The 18,794-nt window shown below is 52.8% G+C and overlaps 2 protein-coding genes across 2 annotated transcripts; both read right to left on the bottom strand.

Moving 5' to 3' along the window:
• Positions 1–2,578: 2,578 nt before the first annotated feature.
• LOC308059174 (uncharacterized protein) lies at positions 2,579–7,647 on the bottom strand. Its single transcript, XM_080376137.1, has 4 exons — positions 4,918–7,647; positions 4,316–4,589; positions 3,650–3,728; positions 2,579–3,289 (listed from the first exon to the last, which is right to left on the bottom strand). Exons 1-4 carry the CDS (start codon positions 4,985–4,987, stop codon positions 3,233–3,235), a joined length of 480 nt encoding a protein of 159 aa, XP_080232263.1. The 5' UTR covers positions 4,988–7,647; the 3' UTR covers positions 2,579–3,232.
• Positions 7,648–13,712: 6,065 nt separating this feature from the next.
• LOC308065332 (uncharacterized protein) lies at positions 13,713–18,778 on the bottom strand. Its single transcript, XM_080391173.1, has 4 exons — positions 16,052–18,778; positions 15,450–15,723; positions 14,784–14,862; positions 13,713–14,423 (listed from the first exon to the last, which is right to left on the bottom strand). The coding sequence occupies exons 1-4, from the start codon at positions 16,119–16,121 to the stop codon at positions 14,367–14,369; spliced, it is 480 nt and encodes a 159-aa protein (XP_080247299.1). The 5' UTR covers positions 16,122–18,778; the 3' UTR covers positions 13,713–14,366.
• Positions 18,779–18,794: the final 16 nt, after the last annotated feature.

The following is an 18,794-nucleotide window of genomic DNA, read 5'->3' as shown; positions in this document are numbered from 1 at the left end:
AATGCGGTTCCGCGCTCTCCTCATTGCGGCTGGAGCAGGGCACGAGGGCTCTTACGCGCTCTCCTTTTTGTCCTGGATCTCTGCCCTTGCAGGTGGGAGAACAAGGACGTGTACGCAACAGCGATCCGCAGCTTGAGGGTGCGTGAGCCGCAGACTCCGGCGTGCATGACTGCAGTGCGTGCTGGCCTTGGGTCCATCATTCCCCTGCAGCTCCAGACTATGCTGAGCCCTCTAGAGATGGAGCTGAGGACGTGCGGGCTTCCCTACATTAACCTGGAGTTCCTCGAGGTGAGGAGAACTGCAAACCTGAAGATCAAATGTGAGGAAGAGAGAAAAGCCTACACAAGTGTGTATATTCTTGTTCTGTCAGCGAATGGTGAAAAAAAAATCAATGTGTGCGCAACAGTTGTAGAGCTAGTTGTTGGCATCCAGAGCCTGCAGCTCCTGCGCTTAGGAAAGCTGTGTTATTACCTGTCTGTCGCGTACTGCCCTTTCCAAGAGCCGGATACATGTCAGAAGAATATTTACTCTTGAAACTTGTCCATCTCCTGGTAGAAGCGTATCTGTAGCTGAGAAATGACTCGGAGTAAGCGCAAACACACGCGGAGCTGACAGAGACCAAGGGGAAAACTAAGCAGAAGGCGCGGCTGGGAGCCGCTTTGTGACCGTCTGGGATGCGTGTTCCCAGGCAAGTGCCACAGGGAAGCGTGAAGGAGGTCGGTGGAAGTTTGTGGCGCTGGTGTTGCTGCCAGCAATGCGCTTGGGGTTTGTTCCTGGGCCGTGGATGGCGCGTTTGGTTTGGGTTTCACGCCCCCGTTCCAAGGCCTCGGAGCCTTGGGTGGACTCGCTCCCAGGGGCCGGAGACTGGGAATGCCGGTGTTCTCCAAGGCCGGGAGTACGGCTGTGAGTCAGAAAATGCTGCTAATGTCCGTCTTCTCCTTCCAGAGAGCACGTCCGAGTGGAACATATCTGCGTCTTGGCCCTGAAAGGCGTGCTGCAAAGTTACTTGATACATATTTATTACAATTAATTATTTGTGATTACAAATAACACAGACTTTGTATCGATGCTGTTTATACCTCGCTGTGTAAATGAAGCTTCTTATCCTGCAGAAATGTCACACCGGTAAATACCCTTCACCGGCTGGTTTTCTCAGAGGGATGGTCTGAGCCCTGCAAGAGGAGGAGCTCGGGGGTGGGGGCGGCACTGGCTTTTTGTTTCTTTGGTTGGTTGGGTTTTTTTAATGCCACTAGAATGGAAGTGCTGCAGCGGTTTGCCTGGAGCTCAAATGGCCTTTTAATTAAAGCTTTTCTAATCATCATGACTTCCTTGTGCTCTAAATCACTTGACGTTGTCTGTAACAGGCTTGTTTGTCAAAGCAGAGATTGGTTTGTGATTTTATTTTTTTTTACAACTATCTATTCATTCAGAATGTAAAATTACACTACACAATGGCAGAACTCTGGAGCTGGGTATTAGTTCTGGCTTGGTGTGTGTCCGTCTCGGTACCGTTCGCAGCATTAACCTGTTAAGTGCTCTTGGCCATGGAGTGTAACTTGCATAAAGGAGATTCTTAACATCCCTTGAGATGTATCGTGTCCTTCTTTGGGGCTGGAAAGAATTAACTCCTGGGCTGCTGCAGCTGCGTTGGTGCAGGGCAACGGAGCTGCTGGAAACAACGCTGCAGACTGTCTGGCCTCCAGCAGGTGGGGAGCTCCGGACACCCCTCTGCAGCACGCGGCTCCGGGGGGCCTCACTCCGCTCGAGACTGACTGGCACAAGGGGCTCAAATCTCAGGGGGTCAGAAACACTGCGTCAGGGAGTATTCAAAGAGCCATCATAGAATTTAGCGTGCATTTTACGCCCCAGCTCACGCCGTCAGTGCAGAATCTACACTGCAAACCTATGGCTCTGTGTATTGCCATCGCTGTGCTCCTGCCTTGTCTAACTTGGCTCCTGTCAATTAACAATGAGTCAGAACGTGCTCTGAAGGCAATAAAGCACTTTTCTGTCTCTTGGGGCTTCTTAGCTCACTCTGTTAACATCCTGGTTGGGTTTTTCTCCAGAAGGAGCTGATAACATCCTCTGATTTATACTTCCCAACTGGTCTTTTGTTAGCCTGGTTAGTCAGGGAAAATCAACCTATCAGAGGAGGGAGTCCCGCCATTAAGTGGGTTGAATTTCATCCTATATATCTGAGTCAGAGTTTCTCAAGGGTAAAGGGCACGAGACCCTTCAGAATCCCTTAACCTCAAGCTGATAGCACACTGAACAGACAGATGCCATTTTTTGACATTAGCCTTCTATATTCCGTATGTCATATGGGATTGCACCATGTTTGGAGAAAACATTTAACTCTATTTAGAATGTAAACTTTTGAATACTATATCAGTCTATGCTACTAAGAAATGTCCCCCAAGGAAGCCCCAGCTCAGAGCTTACCCCCGGCTGCCACCATCCCCCTGTCTGTGTCCTGGGCATGCAGGTGACCCCTGAACACATGCGGCGGAGGCGCAGACCCCCATTCCCTGTGAGACGCCAGAAGATGTGCTGTGCTGGGCCCAGGGGGGACGCAACGCCGGGCTCCAGGGAGGGGTCCAGCTGCCAGGGCTGTGAGGGTGCCCTGGCACCATCCCGGCACCTTCCCACTGGCCTCCATCCCACATCCCGCTGCGCCTTGGGCGTGCTCCAGCCGCTGGCCAAGGAGCCTGGCCTCCCGCAGGCAGGGGGCTCTGGATGCCCCTCTGCGGCACGCAGCTCCGGGGGGGCCTCACTCCACTCGAGACTGGCTGGCACAAGGGGCTGAAATTTCAGGGGGTCACAAACACTGCGTCAGGGGGTATTGCAAAGAGCTCGCCAGAAACACAGCCCAGGGGGGTTTCAAGGTCACGGTGGGGGCCGCTAGTGTGGGGTGCTACTGGTATAGATCATAGGAGTGAAAACCTGTAGTATACTTGAACACCCTAAAAGTACCTATATATATCGTGATCACTGCCTGTAGCCGCCTATGCCTATAGCCAGCTGTAACTACAACTGCCTATAACTATCTAAATTTGTAGAAACTCAGTGACATGGCAGTATAGGAATTCTCCTGCGCAAAAATAAATAATTTATTTGTAAATGACAATATCTGTAGAAATTCAATGACATGGCAACATAGTAATTTTCTTATGCTAAAAGAAATGACTTCTACTGCATGGAATTAGTCCGCAGAGGGCCGAACGTGGCTTTATCAGTTGCTGGGTCCGTTCCCCTGTGGCTGCGAAGCTGCCTGGCTCCTGGTCATCAGCTAAAGGGAAAGGGAAAAAGAACAAGTGAAAATGCTGTTTGCAAAGAGTCCCCGAGTGGAAGCCACTGATAAGAGCCTCGCTGGTGCAGGAAGGGCTGTAACATCAGCTCATGCCCCTGAACAAAGCGCCGTGAGGAGCAGCAGGGCAGGCGCTGCCCTCTCCTCCCAGCAAGCCCCGCTCAGGATGAGCCCAGCGTGCAGCGAGCCCACAGCGCGTCAGCCCTCAGCGCTTCATGCCGCCCGTGCACCAGCAGAGCCCAGCGCTGCCCACCGAGCGCTCCGCAACGGAGGCGTCCCGTAGCGCACCCGACGCGGGAGCGACGCCACGCGCTCTGCTCTGCTCTGCGCTGGCTGCCTCACCTCTGGATCCGGCGCCTGCAGCTGCATGGAGCAGCCCGTGTGCTGTGTCCTGAGGCTGCTTTCTCCTTCGCTGCTGGTGCTGTCAAGGATGGAGAGGGATGCTTTCAGAGGAAGCCAGCCCACCCACGTCAGCGCTCTCACTGCTAACTGAGCACAGGTCCTTCACACCAGGGAGACTTTGCGGGGGCTGGGAGGAAGCTTCTCCTGAGCCCTGACCCACTTCTTTTGGAGCAGAACCACCAGATTGTACTCAAAGAGCAGAGAGGAAAGCTCAGGTGAGAGCGCTGCCTTGGACAGGGACCAAGGCGCTCTGCGACACTGTCTCCCAGGGACCCTTTTGCCCGTTCTACTTGGCTATAAAAGTCTACGTTTGCTGTTTGACACGCGGAGAAGCACCAGCCGCGTTACATGGAGTGACACCCTTTCAGCTGCAAGCACACACGAGGGCACCCGGGTTTGCAGCGCAAGGGGACAGGGCGGAGGACTGGAATGCATTTGTCACTGCCGCCGCTGCTGGGTCGCTGCCGCCTGAAGACGCGAGTGCGCCAGGCTGAGGCTGCGCCCCTGCTCCCAGCAGAGCAAAACTTGTTCCTGCAGTGCCGCCGGCCCCTCACCCTTCGGGGCAGCCCCGGCGCGGCTGCCTGGAACGGAAGGCAGAGGTGTTACCTTGGCTGGCTCGGAGAATATCTCGACGGGCCGGACGTGAAGGGTTCCGAGCGGGAGCACTTGGCAGGCCTCTGAGGGGACGGTGACGCACCTGCACGTTCACAGGCCCCTCTCTTCCTCGCTCTGCCCCTCTTGCCAGCCGCCTTCTTCCTGGCCTTCCCTCGTGAGGTGGGAGCGGGCAGCTGTGCATTCCCGCCGGCTGCCGTTTTCCTTGGTCTCCTCGGCAGCCGGGCCTCTTCTGCAGGAGGTCCAGGCTCCTTCTTCATGCAGCGACCTGTGCGCCAAGGAGAAACATCTCCTCAGATGACACAAACACAGCGCTTCACAGGAACAGTCAATGCAGCCGGAGAGATTCAAGACCGTTCAGGTAACACAAGTAGAGCCAACTGCCATTCCAGCAGCATACAGCTTTGCAACCAAGATCTTTGAGGATACTGAGTTCTAAGGATTTCATCTTTCTTGCATAAAATGGTGGAGGATCGAAGATTTGTAAATTTTGGAGGCAGAACAGGGTAACAACATCTAGTGAGCTTGGAACACACCCAGTGTTCCTGCAACGTAAAGGAAAACCGTGCGTGTGTAAGTGTGTGTTTTGCCCATACCTTGGCACTTGCTTCGTGTCCAGGGTGGCTCTGCTGATTCTTGTCTCTGCCTCTTGGCCTTAGGAGGCATGGAGTCCTCAGCTGCTGGGCGCAGCACACAGACGAGCTAAAACAAAACAGATGTCTGACTCTTTCCATGACAGTTTATTCAGACTTATTCCCATAAAAGCACTGCAGAGCATCCCCCCTCAGCAAGGTGAAGGTTAGCAGGGAACTGTTTGTTCGGAAGAGGTAGGTATCGTTTGCTGACACGTGCATTTGCTCTTAGCCAGAGCTTAGGAAGAATGACTGGCTATCACAGGACCTGAGCAAAACTGGACCTGGCAGCATGAGCCGGTCCTGCTGAAGAGAACCACCCCGTAGCTGGGGCCTTGCCGCCAGCCAGCCAACAACCCTACCTGCTCCTGTTCGTGCTTGTGCCTCTCACACCTACACATGACCCTGCAAAGCCAGGGCCAAGCATGGGGAAAGCAGCCCTAGAGTCCTGTCAGGGTAGCTCTGATCAGGTTCCTGATATTGGCCTGCTATGAGTGGCATCTTAAAAACCAAATGCAAAACAAAAATCAGTTTAACAGTGATTTCCAAGTCATGCTGCCCACAGAAGTGCCCCTCTTGGCTATCCTTGTTATAACGTCATGTTTTCCTGCCGGTTGATTGCATCGAGGAATAACAAAAGGAGACGACAGAAACCCACAAAACAAAAATAGGAACTAGAAAGGAAAGCATCTGTTATCTTTGTGAGATAAAGTCGTCTTCCACCAGCCAGCTGCCATAGGAGGTGGATGGGACTTGTCCTTCCTGTCAGCACGACCATTTAACACGTGATAAGCTATGAAATTTTGTCAGATCTCATTTCTATTCATATTGACTTTACTATCACCTAGGACAGGAAAGGCCCAGAAGAACCAACCGGCAAAACACAACGTCACTAGTTAGGACTGTAAGAATGCAAAAGAGCCGTGAAAGAGAAAATGAGCGAGCTTAGCGTTTTCCTAACTTCTCTGTCCTAGCAGCGAAGCCCAGAGGACTGTCTCTTCCGCGGGCACCCCCCTCCCCGACTCTGCTCTTTAGGTGTACGGAAGCATTAAAGCACCGAGCGGTCTAGTTGGTACCTGTCCAGTGTTCTTGAACAGCAGTAACAGCTTCAGCAGCACCAAGACCTGGTGTTCTTTCCATAGCAGAAATACCAGGCAGCAATATCGAGAAGCGTCTGAATCCCCTGCTGAGCGCTGCGCGGCACTCAGCACTTCATAAACCCACCGCTCCTCGCTTAGGCTGAGCTCCCGATAGAGTCACGTCCTTAACCTTTCTCTCTCTCTCTCTTCACATCTACCCTGCGAGACATTCCTCCATCTCCTAGATGGACAGCCTGCGTTGCCTCCTTCCCCTCTTACCTACACAGGTTACACGCCTCTGCTCCTCTCCCACCTGAGCTGTGAGACACACATGCTGGTTTTAACATCACTCGGATGTGCAAGGCAAACATTTCTGTTGCAAACTAAACTACAGGCCCTGGAGTTGCACGTTACAAGAGCTTTCAAAATCATTATTTGTCAGTAGGTAATACAAGAAAATACTAAACCTCGTGATCCATCCGCTCGTAGATAGGGTACCGCAAGCCACAACTTTGACACGGCAGGGTGACGGGCTCATCATCTGCAAAGCAAAGCAGAGTTACATCCCCTACCAGAGAGAAGTCTGGCGCAGTTGGATCCCTACGCAACAGGCTGCTGTTCTGTGTCACAGGACGGCAACCTGAGCACACGTTAAGGCAACAGTTACTCTAGTCACACTTGCTGAATTCATTCCACATCAGCAAATCCACGCCATCCAGCGTGAGAGTAGTGTTTTGGGGTCCAAGATAGAGCCAGCGGTCTGCTAAAAAAGCCCACGACTGCCTCCAATAAATCCTTTAGCACCATTTCTCCTTCCACAACCAGCTGACGCTTCATGTCTGCCCCGCTGATAAGAGTCTCAGCGATGTCCGGGACGTCACTGCAGAAATGCGCAGTGCTACAGGCGTGACCCCACATCCAGATCTTACCTACCCTGCTGCTTAACCGAGGAGGAGCGCAGCTGCCGCACAAACCCAGGCAGAATGTGCCACGAGCAAACAACTCCCGCTTTCGTTGCGAAGCTCGATACTTTGAGACAAAAGAATCGGCAGTGGCCTGGGCTCTCACCCCAGGGACCTCAGCAGTCCTCTGTGTAGCTGGCTTATACCTTTGCAGTTCTGTTCCACGGGAAAATCAGCCCGCTCCCAGTGGCTCTGGAGCTGTCATTACCCAGCGTTTTCCCAGAAAGAGTTACAAACCCTTACGCTTGGATCGGCTGCCAAATGTCCAATATGAAGCTGGTTATTACTCATCTCTGCACCTCACCTCGCTTCTGATTTCTTTGTGCTGCTGAAACATTGCTTCTGCTAATGTCCTTAAGGGATGTCCCCCTACACAGCTGCTATAAATCTGCTTTTCTAGCCCCTTGGGCATTCCCCACAGTGGCCCAGCGCAGTTACCTGTTCCTGATTCTCTTCCACTGTGCCGGAGGTCTTGCAAATGTGCATCCTCATCCTCAAAGCCAGACGGTGCACTTCCTTGGGTTTGTACCCCCACTAGCCCGCAGACGCGAGGATGTTCTTTCAGGTCTCGCACCAGTATGTAGCGGTGGCAGTTTTCGCATTCCTCCGTCCGTGTGCTGCAGTAAAGTTCATGGTCAACCATGGCTCTCAAAGGCAGCTGTATTTCACAGTAAGGGCAGAGGACAAGTCGCAGAAGGCACACAAACGCCTGGAAAAAAGAACGAGGGATTCTTCTTCACATATGGAAGAGTGAGGCAAAGGTGGAGGGAGGTTCCCCGTTTGCTGAAGAGCTGAGCGGTCCTTTCTTTCTTTAGCCAGATCTAAAGCTACGCTAAAGGATAGCCTGGAGTAGGATAGCACGTGAGAAATGTGAAGACCAGCAGGCTGTGTAACCTGTGTAGTCATAAACACGCCAGCTGAAGCACTCCGAAGACTCAGGACATTCCTTTAAAACCTGTCATACTTGGACAGCAGATTCCTTCCCACTGTGCTTCTTGAAGATAGCTTTCAGGGACAGTCTCAAAACCCAGTCCTGATCCCATTGCACTGAGCACTGCTAGAAAAACTTCTCCGTGTGTGTTCTGCGAGGGAACAGATTTACAGCTCACTTACTACTCGGCAAGAATTGCTTGCCTATGTCCTTCACCCGCGACTGAATGACAGGGAAGTTGCCCTTCCAGAGGGGTTACAGAGAGATGAAAGCCCTGTTAGAATAGCAGATGCTGCAAGAATACGTCATCATTTGCTTTACAGGCAAAACTAGAACCACTACGCACAAACGTGCGGGATGAAGTGCTTCCAGGGGTTTGACCTGGTCATATCTTCACCGTTTGAAAATCCTTTGTTTGTCAGCAATAAGCAGACTTAGGTGGCACTTGCAGAGCTGTCTGCAAGGGGGGCCCATAGGAAGGGAAGGGGCTGACATTGATTACAAGATTGCCTGTGACGGCAGCCAACTGGAGTCAGAAACTGAAAAAATCCCTGTTGATTTTACAAACTCTTTTCAAAGTCTGTTGGACATCATGACTTATTAAAATGCACATGACCACTGCAGCAGTCAGAAATGCGTCATGTGAAAGGAACGGAAGAAGTGGAGTTCATCATATTCTGTGTTTCTGAAACAGCGCACCATTTTTCATCCTCATCACTAACAAGGACAAAATCACCAATTATCGCAGATAACCCTTGGATATGAAGACTTGAGCAGGCTCCACTGCTTGAAGGCAGTTTCCAACCACCTTCTCTCAGAGGGTGTGAATTTAGGGCTCGATAAAAAGGGTGCCTCAATCACAATTTGGAGTCCGGCTCCTGGCTGACAGAAAGGCTCTGGAATCGGTGCTTGGAAATACCATCGAGTAGCTTCAAAACATCTCCTAACATCAATAGATGTTCACCAACCTTGTGGTCCTCCAAGTGTTGTTTTTCCATCTTCATCCCACACTCGCAGGTAACCTACAATAAACAGACGTCATGAGATTAATTGCCACAGAGGACAGCAGTTTTAGAGGAGGAATGCGTTTCTCACCTCCACGTGCTCAGATGCAAAATGGTTCTTCATTTCCGATTTTGGGATGTAAACCTCGCAGTACTGGCACGCTGCAAGAAATCTGCTGCAGTGGACTTCATGAATCGTGAAATTAGAGGCAGGAATATCCTTGTTGCTATGAGAAACATCGCAGAGGTTACTTTGCAGAAAATAACACTGACCACAGTTGCAAGCAGTTTTTCACAGCACAAAAATCCTAAGAAAGCTTTTGATGAATTCATGGTTTAGAGAACCGAGTAACTAAAGAGCAAGGCAAGCCCAGCCAGGCCTCCACATTCCTTCATAGGTGGGATATTAACGCCTATAGCATGCAAAGGTCACAGTGTTCACACTACATGGAGATAAAATCAAGGGGGATGGATTTCATTATGAGAAAGGCAAATTTTGCAGCATAAACAAGTTATCACCAGGTTCAAGGTGATGAACTAATTAATAAGCTCATCCGTGAAGATCAGAGTTTCTTCCTGAAACTAACCGGGCTATGAGAGGTCGAACAGTGCTCTGCTCGGAAAAACTACAGAACAGACCCTCTTGGGCCAGATTTGCTCAGTGAATGATAGCAGCAGCCATCTTACTCTGGAGCCAAAACTGCCCCGCTCACCCCCTTCCCAAAAAAGACTCATTTTCCTGTCTGGAGGACAAGGCAAGGCTTACAAACAGAGAAGATCCAAAAAGAACTGAGGCACTCTGAGCTTCGCCCTTGTTCCTGCCTCAGGCAGGTAGCATCCTTTCTAGACGATGCTCCCCAGACTAAAGCACAACCCAGAACACCAACATTAGTTCTATAACCTATTGTGCCTTCCCATGTCACCAAGGAGAAAACCAGCAGAGCCGTTCAGTTTTCTCCTTGGCCAGATCCCAAGCAGGCAACAGCCCGGCAAAGCAGCAAAGTCCAACAGCAGCATCTCAACTGCACGTACACAGCTGCTTGCAAACCAGCCGGGCTGATGCTGCCAGAAACTGCTTGGAGTCCCACGTCCCTTTGGGAAAAAAAAGGGAATGTCTGTAGTTGCTTGTACTCAGGAGGTAACTTCTGAGCTGGCATCGCTGTCGGCGAATGTATTACCGACACTGGTGTGGCTGGGAAAAGGGAAGCGTCATCAGAGAGAAACAGGAGGTGCCTCCTGGTTCTGTTTTCAACATCCCGGCTTCTGCCAGATGCTGAACCGGAACTTGGAACCATGGAGTTCACGTGTGCCTCGCTGAAAACCAAGTCTTTGTTTCTACCAAATACTTTGGTTCCTGCCTACGTGCTCAAGTCAGAAACTTGAGTCAAGGCTGAGCAGGTTGTCAGGCCCTGACACTGCAGAACCACGTGCCAGCCGCTTGTAATGAAGGGGGCATGTTCGTTAGTGAGCTGCCCCTCCCAGCCCGTGGCAGCATGTCAAGGGGATACGTATGGATGTGTGTGCAGCGATGGCTCCCGGAGACCCCTGGCAGCCTCCGCTGCATGCCTTACCAGTGACCGCACCGCAGCGTTGCCGCCTGGTTATCGGCGGCCGAGGGCATGGCTGTGTCCTGGGATGGAGAGCCGGGTTCCTCCTGCTGCCTCGGCCCCGGGCCTCCCTGGCGGGGGGCAGGTGTGTAGGGAGGAAGATGGTGAGGGAGGTGGGTGTGTAGGGGGGAAGGAAGATGGGGAGGGGGGTGGGTGGGTGGGTGGGCAGGTGGCTAGGGACGTGGGTAGGTGAGCAGAGAGCTCAGGAGAGGGCTGCGCTCTCAGCACTGCAGGGAAAGCGGCTGCGGCAGTGCGAGGGGCCTGGCACGGCGCAGCACGGGCAGAACTGCACCCCGCTCCCGGCTGCGGGCGCTCCCAGCTCTGTGGGGACGGGTCCAGCCCAACAACGCACCCAACAATCCACCCAACAACGCACCCAACAATCGACCCAACAATCCACGCAACAATCGACCCGCGCTCCCCAGCGCCGTGGCAACGGGCGGTGGCACGCGGCCAGGCCCCGCCCCCTTTCCCGGCCGGGACCCGCCCCCTTCCCTTCCACGGCCAGGCTCCGCCCCGCCGACGCGCTCGGCCCCGCCCCACTGCTCCTGGCGGTGCTTCAGCACTGCCCCTGGGCCAGCCCGGCCGGCGGCTGCGCAATGCGGTTCCGCGCTCTCCTCATTGCGGCTGGAGCAGGGCACGAGGGCTCTTACGCGCTCTCCTTTTTGTCCTGGATCTCTGCCCTTGCAGGTGGGAGAACAAGGACGTGTACGCAACAGCGATCCGCAGCTTGAGGGTGCGTGAGCCGCAGACTCCGGCGTGCATGACTGCAGTGCGTGCTGGCCTTGGGTCCATCATTCCCCTGCAGCTCCAGACTATGCTGAGCCCTCTAGAGATGGAGCTGAGGACGTGCGGGCTTCCCTACATTAACCTGGAGTTCCTCGAGGTGAGGAGAACTGCAAACCTGAAGATCAAATGTGAGGAAGAGAGAAAAGCCTACACAAGTGTGTATATTCTTGTTCTGTCAGCGAATGGTGAAAAAAAAATCAATGTGTGCGCAACAGTTGTAGAGCTAGTTGTTGGCATCCAGAGCCTGCAGCTCCTGCGCTTAGGAAAGCTGTGTTATTACCTGTCTGTCGCGTACTGCCCTTTCCAAGAGCCGGATACATGTCAGAAGAATATTTACTCTTGAAACTTGTCCATCTCCTGGTAGAAGCGTATCTGTAGCTGAGAAATGACTCGGAGTAAGCGCAAACACACGCGGAGCTGACAGAGACCAAGGGGAAAACTAAGCAGAAGGCGCGGCTGGGAGCCGCTTTGTGACCGTCTGGGATGCGTGTTCCCAGGCAAGTGCCACAGGGAAGCGTGAAGGAGGTCGGTGGAAGTTTGTGGCGCTGGTGTTGCTGCCAGCAATGCGCTTGGGGTTTGTTCCTGGGCCGTGGATGGCGCGTTTGGTTTGGGTTTCACGCCCCCGTTCCAAGGCCTCGGAGCCTTGGGTGGACTCGCTCCCAGGGGCCGGAGACTGGGAATGCCGGTGTTCTCCAAGGCCGGGAGTACGGCTGTGAGTCAGAAAATGCTGCTAATGTCCGTCTTCTCCTTCCAGAGAGCACGTCCGAGTGGAACATATCTGCGTCTTGGCCCTGAAAGGCGTGCTGCAAAGTTACTTGATACATATTTATTACAATTAATTATTTGTGATTACAAATAACACAGACTTTGTATCGATGCTGTTTATACCTCGCTGTGTAAATGAAGCTTCTTATCCTGCAGAAATGTCACACCGGTAAATACCCTTCACCGGCAGGTTTTCTCAGAGGGATGGTCTGAGCCCTGCAAGAGGAGGAGCTCGGGGGTGGGGGCGGCACTGGCTTTTTGTTTCTTTGGTTGGTTGGGTTTTTTTAATGCCACTAGAATGGAAGTGCTGCAGCGGTTTGCCTGGAGCTCAAATGGCCTTTTAATTAAAGCTTTTCTAATCATCATGACTTCCTTGTGCTCTAAATCACTTGACGTTGTCTGTAACAGGCTTGTTTGTCAAAGCAGAGATTGGTTTGTGATTTTATTTTTTTTTACAACTATCTATTCATTCAGAATGTAAAATTACACTACACAATGGCAGAACTCTGGAGCTGGGTATTAGTTCTGGCTTGGTGTGTGTCCGTCTCGGTACCGTTCGCAGCATTAACCTGTTAAGTGCTCTTGGCCATGGAGTGTAACTTGCATAAAGGAGATTCTTAACATCCCTTGAGATGTATCGTGTCCTTCTTTGGGGCTGGAAAGAATTAACTCCTGGGCTGCTGCAGCTGCGTTGGTGCAGGGCAACGGAGCTGCTGGAAACAACGCTGCAGACTGTCTGGCCTCCAGCAGGTGGGGAGCTCCGGACACCCCTCTGCAGCACGCGGCTCCGGGGGGCCTCACTCCGCTCGAGACTGACTGGCACAAGGGGCTCAAATCTCAGGGGGTCAGAAACACTGCGTCAGGGAGTATTCAAAGAGCCATCATAGAATTTAGCGTGCATTTTACGCCCCAGCTCACGCCGTCAGTGCAGAATCTACACTGCAAACCTATGGCTCTGTGTATTGCCATCGCTGTGCTCCTGCCTTGTCTAACTTGGCTCCTGTCAATTAACAATGAGTCAGAACGTGCTCTGAAGGCAATAAAGCACTTTTCTGTCTCTTGGGGCTTCTTAGCTCACTCTGTTAACATCCTGGTTGGGTTTTTCTCCAGAAGGAGCTGATAACATCCTCTGATTTATACTTCCCAACTGGTCTTTTGTTAGCCTGGTTAGTCAGGGAAAATCAACCTATCAGAGGAGGGAGTCCCGCCATTAAGTGGGTTGAATTTCATCCTATATATCTGAGTCAGAGTTTCTCAAGGGTAAAGGGCACGAGACCCTTCAGAATCCCTTAACCTCAAGCTGATAGCACACTGAACAGACAGATGCCATTTTTTGACATTAGCCTTCTATATTCCGTATGTCATATGGGATTGCACCATGTTTGGAGAAAACATTTAACTCTATTTAGAATGTAAACTTTTGAATACTATATCAGTCTATGCTACTAAGAAATGTCCCCCAAGGAAGCCCCAGCTCAGAGCTTACCCCCGGCTGCCACCATCCCCCTGTCTGTGTCCTGGGCATGCAGGTGACCCCTGAACACATGCGGCGGAGGCGCAGACCCCCATTCCCTGTGAGACGCCAGAAGATGTGCTGTGCTGGGCCCAGGGGGGACGCAACGCCGGGCTCCAGGGAGGGGTCCAGCTGCCAGGGCTGTGAGGGTGCCCTGGCACCATCCCGGCACCTTCCCACTGGCCTCCATCCCACATCCCGCTGCGCCTTGGGCGTGCTCCAGCCGCTGGCCAAGGAGCCTGGCCTCCCGCAGGCAGGGGGCTCTGGATGCCCCTCTGCGGCACGCAGCTCCGGGGGGGCCTCACTCCACTCGAGACTGGCTGGCACAAGGGGCTGAAATTTCAGGGGGTCACAAACACTGCGTCAGGGGGTATTGCAAAGAGCTCGCCAGAAACACAGCCCAGGGGGGTTTCAAGGTCACGGTGGGGGCCGCTAGTGTGGGGTGCTACTGGTATAGATCATAGGAGTGAAAACCTGTAGTATACTTGAACACCCTAAAAGTACCTATATATATCGTGATCACTGCCTGTAGCCGCCTATGCCTATAGCCAGCTGTAACTACAACTGCCTATAACTATCTAAATTTGTAGAAACTCAGTGACATGGCAGTATAGGAATTCTCCTGCGCAAAAATAAATAATTTATTTGTAAATGACAATATCTGTAGAAATTCAATGACATGGCAACATAGTAATTTTCTTATGCTAAAAGAAATGACTTCTACTGCATGGAATTAGTCCGCAGAGGGCCGAACGTGGCTTTATCAGTTGCTGGGTCCGTTCCCCTGTGGCTGCGAAGCTGCCTGGCTCCTGGTCATCAGCTAAAGGGAAAGGGAAAAAGAACAAGTGAAAATGCTGTTTGCAAAGAGTCCCTGAGTGGAAGCCACTGATAAGAGCCTCGCTGGTGCAGGAAGGGCTGTAACATCAGCTCATGCCCCTGAACAAAGCGCCGTGAGGAGCAGCAGGGCAGGCGCTGCCCTCTCCTCCCAGCAAGCCCCGCTCAGGATGAGCCCAGCGTGCAGCGAGCCCACAGCGCGTCAGCCCTCAGCGCTTCATGCCGCCCGTGCACCAGCAGAGCCCAGCGCTGCCCACCGAGCGCTCCGCAACGGAGGCGTCCCGTAGCGCACCCGACGCGGGAGCGACGCCACGCGCTCTGCTCTGCTCTGCGCTGGCTGCCTCACCTCTGGATCCGGCGCCTGCAGCTGCATGGAGCAGCCCGTGTGCTGTGTCCTGAGGCTGCTTTCTCCTTCGCTGCTGGTGCTGTCAAGGATGGAGAGGGATGCTTTCAGAGGAAGCCAGCCCACCCACGTCAGCGCTCTCACTGCTAACTGAGCACAGGTCCTTCACACCAGGGAGACTTTGCGGGGGCTGGGAGGAAGCTTCTCCTGAGCCCTGACCCACTTCTTTTGGAGCAGAACCACCAGATTGTACTCAAAGAGCAGAGAGGAAAGCTCAGGTGAGAGCGCTGCCTTGGACAGGGACCAAGGCGCTCTGCGACACTGTCTCCCAGGGACCCTTTTGCCCGTTCTACTTGGCTATAAAAGTCTACGTTTGCTGTTTGACACGCGGAGAAGCACCAGCCGCGTTACATGGAGTGACACCCTTTCAGCTGCAAGCACACACGAGGGCACCCGGGTTTGCAGCGCAAGGGGACAGGGCGGAGGACTGGAATGCATTTGTCACTGCCGCCGCTGCTGGGTCGCTGCCGCCTGAAGACGCGAGTGCGCCAGGCTGAGGCTGCGCCCCTGCTCCCAGCAGAGCAAAACTTGTTCCTGCAGTGCCGCCGGCCCCTCACCCTTCGGGGCAGCCCCGGCGCGGCTGCCTGGAACGGAAGGCAGAGGTGTTACCTTGGCTGGCTCGGAGAATATCTCGACGGGCCGGACGTGAAGGGTTCCGAGCGGGAGCACTTGGCAGGCCTCTGAGGGGACGGTGACGCACCTGCACGTTCACAGGCCCCTCTCTTCCTCGCTCTGCCCCTCTTGCCAGCCGCCTTCTTCCTGGCCTTCCCTCGTGAGGTGGGAGCGGGCAGCTGTGCATTCCCGCCGGCTGCCGTTTTCCTTGGTCTCCTCGGCAGCCGGGCCTCTTCTGCAGGAGGTCCAGGCTCCTTCTTCATGCAGCGACCTGTGCGCCAAGGAGAAACATCTCCTCAGATGACACAAACACAGTGCTTCACAGGAACAGTCAATGCAGCCGGAGAGATTCAAGACCGTTCAGGTAACACAAGTAGAGCCAACTGCCATTCCAGCAGCATACAGCTTTGCAACCAAGATCTTTGAGGATACTGAGTTCTAAGGATTTCATCTTTCTTGCATAAAATGGTGGAGGATCGAAGATTTGTAAATTTTGGAGGCAGAACAGGGTAACAACATCTAGTGAGCTTGGAACACACCCAGTGTTCCTGCAACGTAAAGGAAAACCGTGCGTGTGTAAGTGTGTGTTTTGCCCATACCTTGGCACTTGCTTCGTGTCCAGGGTGGCTCTGCTGATTCTTGTCTCTGCCTCTTGGCCTTAGGAGGCATGGAGTCCTCAGCTGCTGGGCGCAGCACACAGACGAGCTAAAACAAAACAGATGTCTGACTCTTTCCATGACAGTTTATTCAGACTTATTCCCATAAAAGCACTGCAGAGCATCCCCCCTCAGCAAGGTGAAGGTTAGCAGGGAACTGTTTGTTCGGAAGAGGTAGGTATCGTTTGCTGACACGTGCATTTGCTCTTAGCCAGAGCTTAGGAAGAATGACTGGCTATCACAGGACCTGAGCAAAACTGGACCTGGCAGCATGAGCCGGTCCTGCTGAAGAGAACCACCCCGTAGCTGGGGCCTTGCCGCCAGCCAGCCAACAACCCTACCTGCTCCTGTTCGTGCTTGTGCCTCTCACACCTACACATGACCCTGCAAAGCCAGGGCCAAGCATGGGGAAAGCAGCCCTAGAGTCCTGTCAGGGTAGCTCTGATCAGGTTCCTGATATTGGCCTGCTATGAGTGGCATCTTAAAAACCAAATGCAAAACAAAAATCAGTTTAACAGTGATTTCCAAGTCATGCTGCCCACAGAAGTGCCCCTCTTGGCTATCCTTGTTATAACGTCATGTTTTCCTGCCGGTTGATTGCATCGAGGAATAACAAAAGGAGACGACAGAAACCCACAAAACAAAAATAGGAACTAGAAAGGAAAGCATCTGTTATCTTTGTGAGATAAAGTCGTCTTCCACCAGCCAGCTGCCATAGGAGGTGGATGGGACTTGTCCTTCCTGTCAGCACGACCATTTAACACGTGATAAGCTATGAAATTTTGTCAGATCTCATTTCTATTCATATTGACTTTACTATCACCTAGGACAGGAAAGGCCCAGAAGAACCAACCGGCAAAACACAACGTCACTAGTTAGGACTGTAAGAATGCAAAAGAGCCGTGAAAGAGAAAATGAGCGAGCTTAGCGTTTTCCTAACTTCTCTGTCCTAGCAGCGAAGCCCAGAGGACTGTCTCTTCCGCGGGCACCCCCCTCCCCGACTCTGCTCTTTAGGTGTACGGAAGCATTAAAGCACCGAGCGGTCTAGTTGGTACCTGTCCAGTGTTCTTGAACAGCAGTAACAGCTTCAGCAGCACCAAGACCTGGTGTTCTTTCCATAGCAGAAATACCAGGCAGCAATATCGAGAAGCGTCTGAATCCCCTGCTGAGCGCTGCGCGGCACTCAGCACTTCATAAACCCACCGCTCCTCGCTTAGGCTGAGCTCCCGATAGAGTCACGTCCTTAACCTTTCTCTCTCTCTCTCTTCACATCTACCCTGCGAGACATTCCTCCATCTCCTAGATGGACAGCCTGCGTTGCCTCCTTCCCCTCTTACCTACACAGGTTACACGCCTCTGCTCCTCTCCCACCTGAGCTGTGAGACACACATGCTGGTTTTAACATCACTCGGATGTGCAAGGCAAACATTTCTGTTGCAAACTAAACTACAGGCCCTGGAGTTGCACGTTACAAGAGCTTTCAAAATCATTATTTGTCAGTAGGTAATACAAGAAAATACTAAACCTCGTGATCCATCCGCTCGTAGATAGGGTACCGCAAGCCACAACTTTGACACGGCAGGGTGACGGGCTCATCATCTGCAAAGCAAAGCAGAGTTACATCCCCTACCAGAGAGAAGTCTGGCGCAGTTGGATCCCTACGCAACAGGCTGCTGTTCTGTGTCACAGGACGGCAACCTGAGCACACGTTAAGGCAACAGTTACTCTAGTCACACTTGCTGAATTCATTCCACATCAGCAAATCCACGCCATCCAGCGTGAGAGTAGTGTTTTGGGGTCCAAGATAGAGCCAGCGGTCTGCTAAAAAAGCCCACGACTGCCTCCAATAAATCCTTTAGCACCATTTCTCCTTCCACAACCAGCTGACGCTTCATGTCTGCCCCGCTGATAAGAGTCTCAGCGATGTCCGGGACGTCACTGCAGAAATGCGCAGTGCTACAGGCGTGACCCCACATCCAGATCTTACCTACCCTGCTGCTTAACCGAGGAGGAGCGCAGCTGCCGCACAAACCCAGGCAGAATGTGCCACGAGCAAACAACTCCCGCTTTCGTTGCGAAGCTCGATACTTTGAGACAAAAGAATCGGCAGTGGCCTGGGCTCTCACCCCAGGGACCTCAGCAGTCCTCTGTGTAGCTGGCTTATACCTTTGCAGTTCTGTTCCACGGGAAAATCAGCCCGCTCCCAGTGGCTCTGGAGCTGTCATTACCCAGCGTTTTCCCAGAAAGAGTTACAAACCCTTACGCTTGGATCGGCTGCCAAATGTCCAATATGAAGCTGGTTATTACTCATCTCTGCACCTCACCTCGCTTCTGATTTCTTTGTGCTGCTGAAACATTGCTTCTGCTAATGTCCTTAAGGGATGTCCCCCTACACAGCTGCTATAAATCTGCTTTTCTAGCCCCTTGGGCATTCCCCACAGTGGCCCAGCGCAGTTACCTGTTCCTGATTCTCTTCCACTGTGCCGGAGGTCTTGCAAATGTGCATCCTCATCCTCAAAGCCAGACGGTGCACTTCCTTGGGTTTGTACCCCCACTAGCCCGCAGACGCGAGGATGTTCTTTCAGGTCTCGCACCAGTATGTAGCGGTGGCAGTTTTCGCATTCCTCCGTCCGTGTGCTGCAGTAAAGTTCATGGTCAACCATGGCTCTCAAAGGCAGCTGTATTT

This window comes from Falco punctatus, assembly GCF_963210335.1.
Source record: "Falco punctatus genome assembly, chromosome: 1".
Taxonomy (NCBI): domain Eukaryota; kingdom Metazoa; phylum Chordata; class Aves; order Falconiformes; family Falconidae; genus Falco; species Falco punctatus.
Note: the sequence above shows the minus strand (reverse complement) of the source record. Positions and strands in the feature narration are given on the sequence as shown.

Coding starts and splice junctions, on each gene's coding strand:
- LOC308059174 (XM_080376137.1), bottom strand. CDS start 4,987: ATGCCTCCTAAGGCCAAGAGGCAGAGACAAGAATCAGCAGAGCCACCC. Junction 4,590..4,917: donor GACACGAAGCAAGTGCCAAG/GTATGGGCAAAA, acceptor CTTGGCGCACAG/GTCGCTGCATGAAGAAGGAG. Junction 3,729..4,315: donor TATTCTCCGAGCCAGCCAAG/GTAACACCTCTG, acceptor CATCCTTGACAG/CACCAGCAGCGAAGGAGAAA.
- LOC308065332 (XM_080391173.1), bottom strand. CDS start 16,121: ATGCCTCCTAAGGCCAAGAGGCAGAGACAAGAATCAGCAGAGCCACCC. Junction 14,863..15,449: donor TATTCTCCGAGCCAGCCAAG/GTAACACCTCTG, acceptor CATCCTTGACAG/CACCAGCAGCGAAGGAGAAA. Junction 14,424..14,783: donor TGCAGGCGCCGGATCCAGAG/GTGAGGCAGCCA, acceptor CTTTCCCTTTAG/CTGATGACCAGGAGCCAGGC.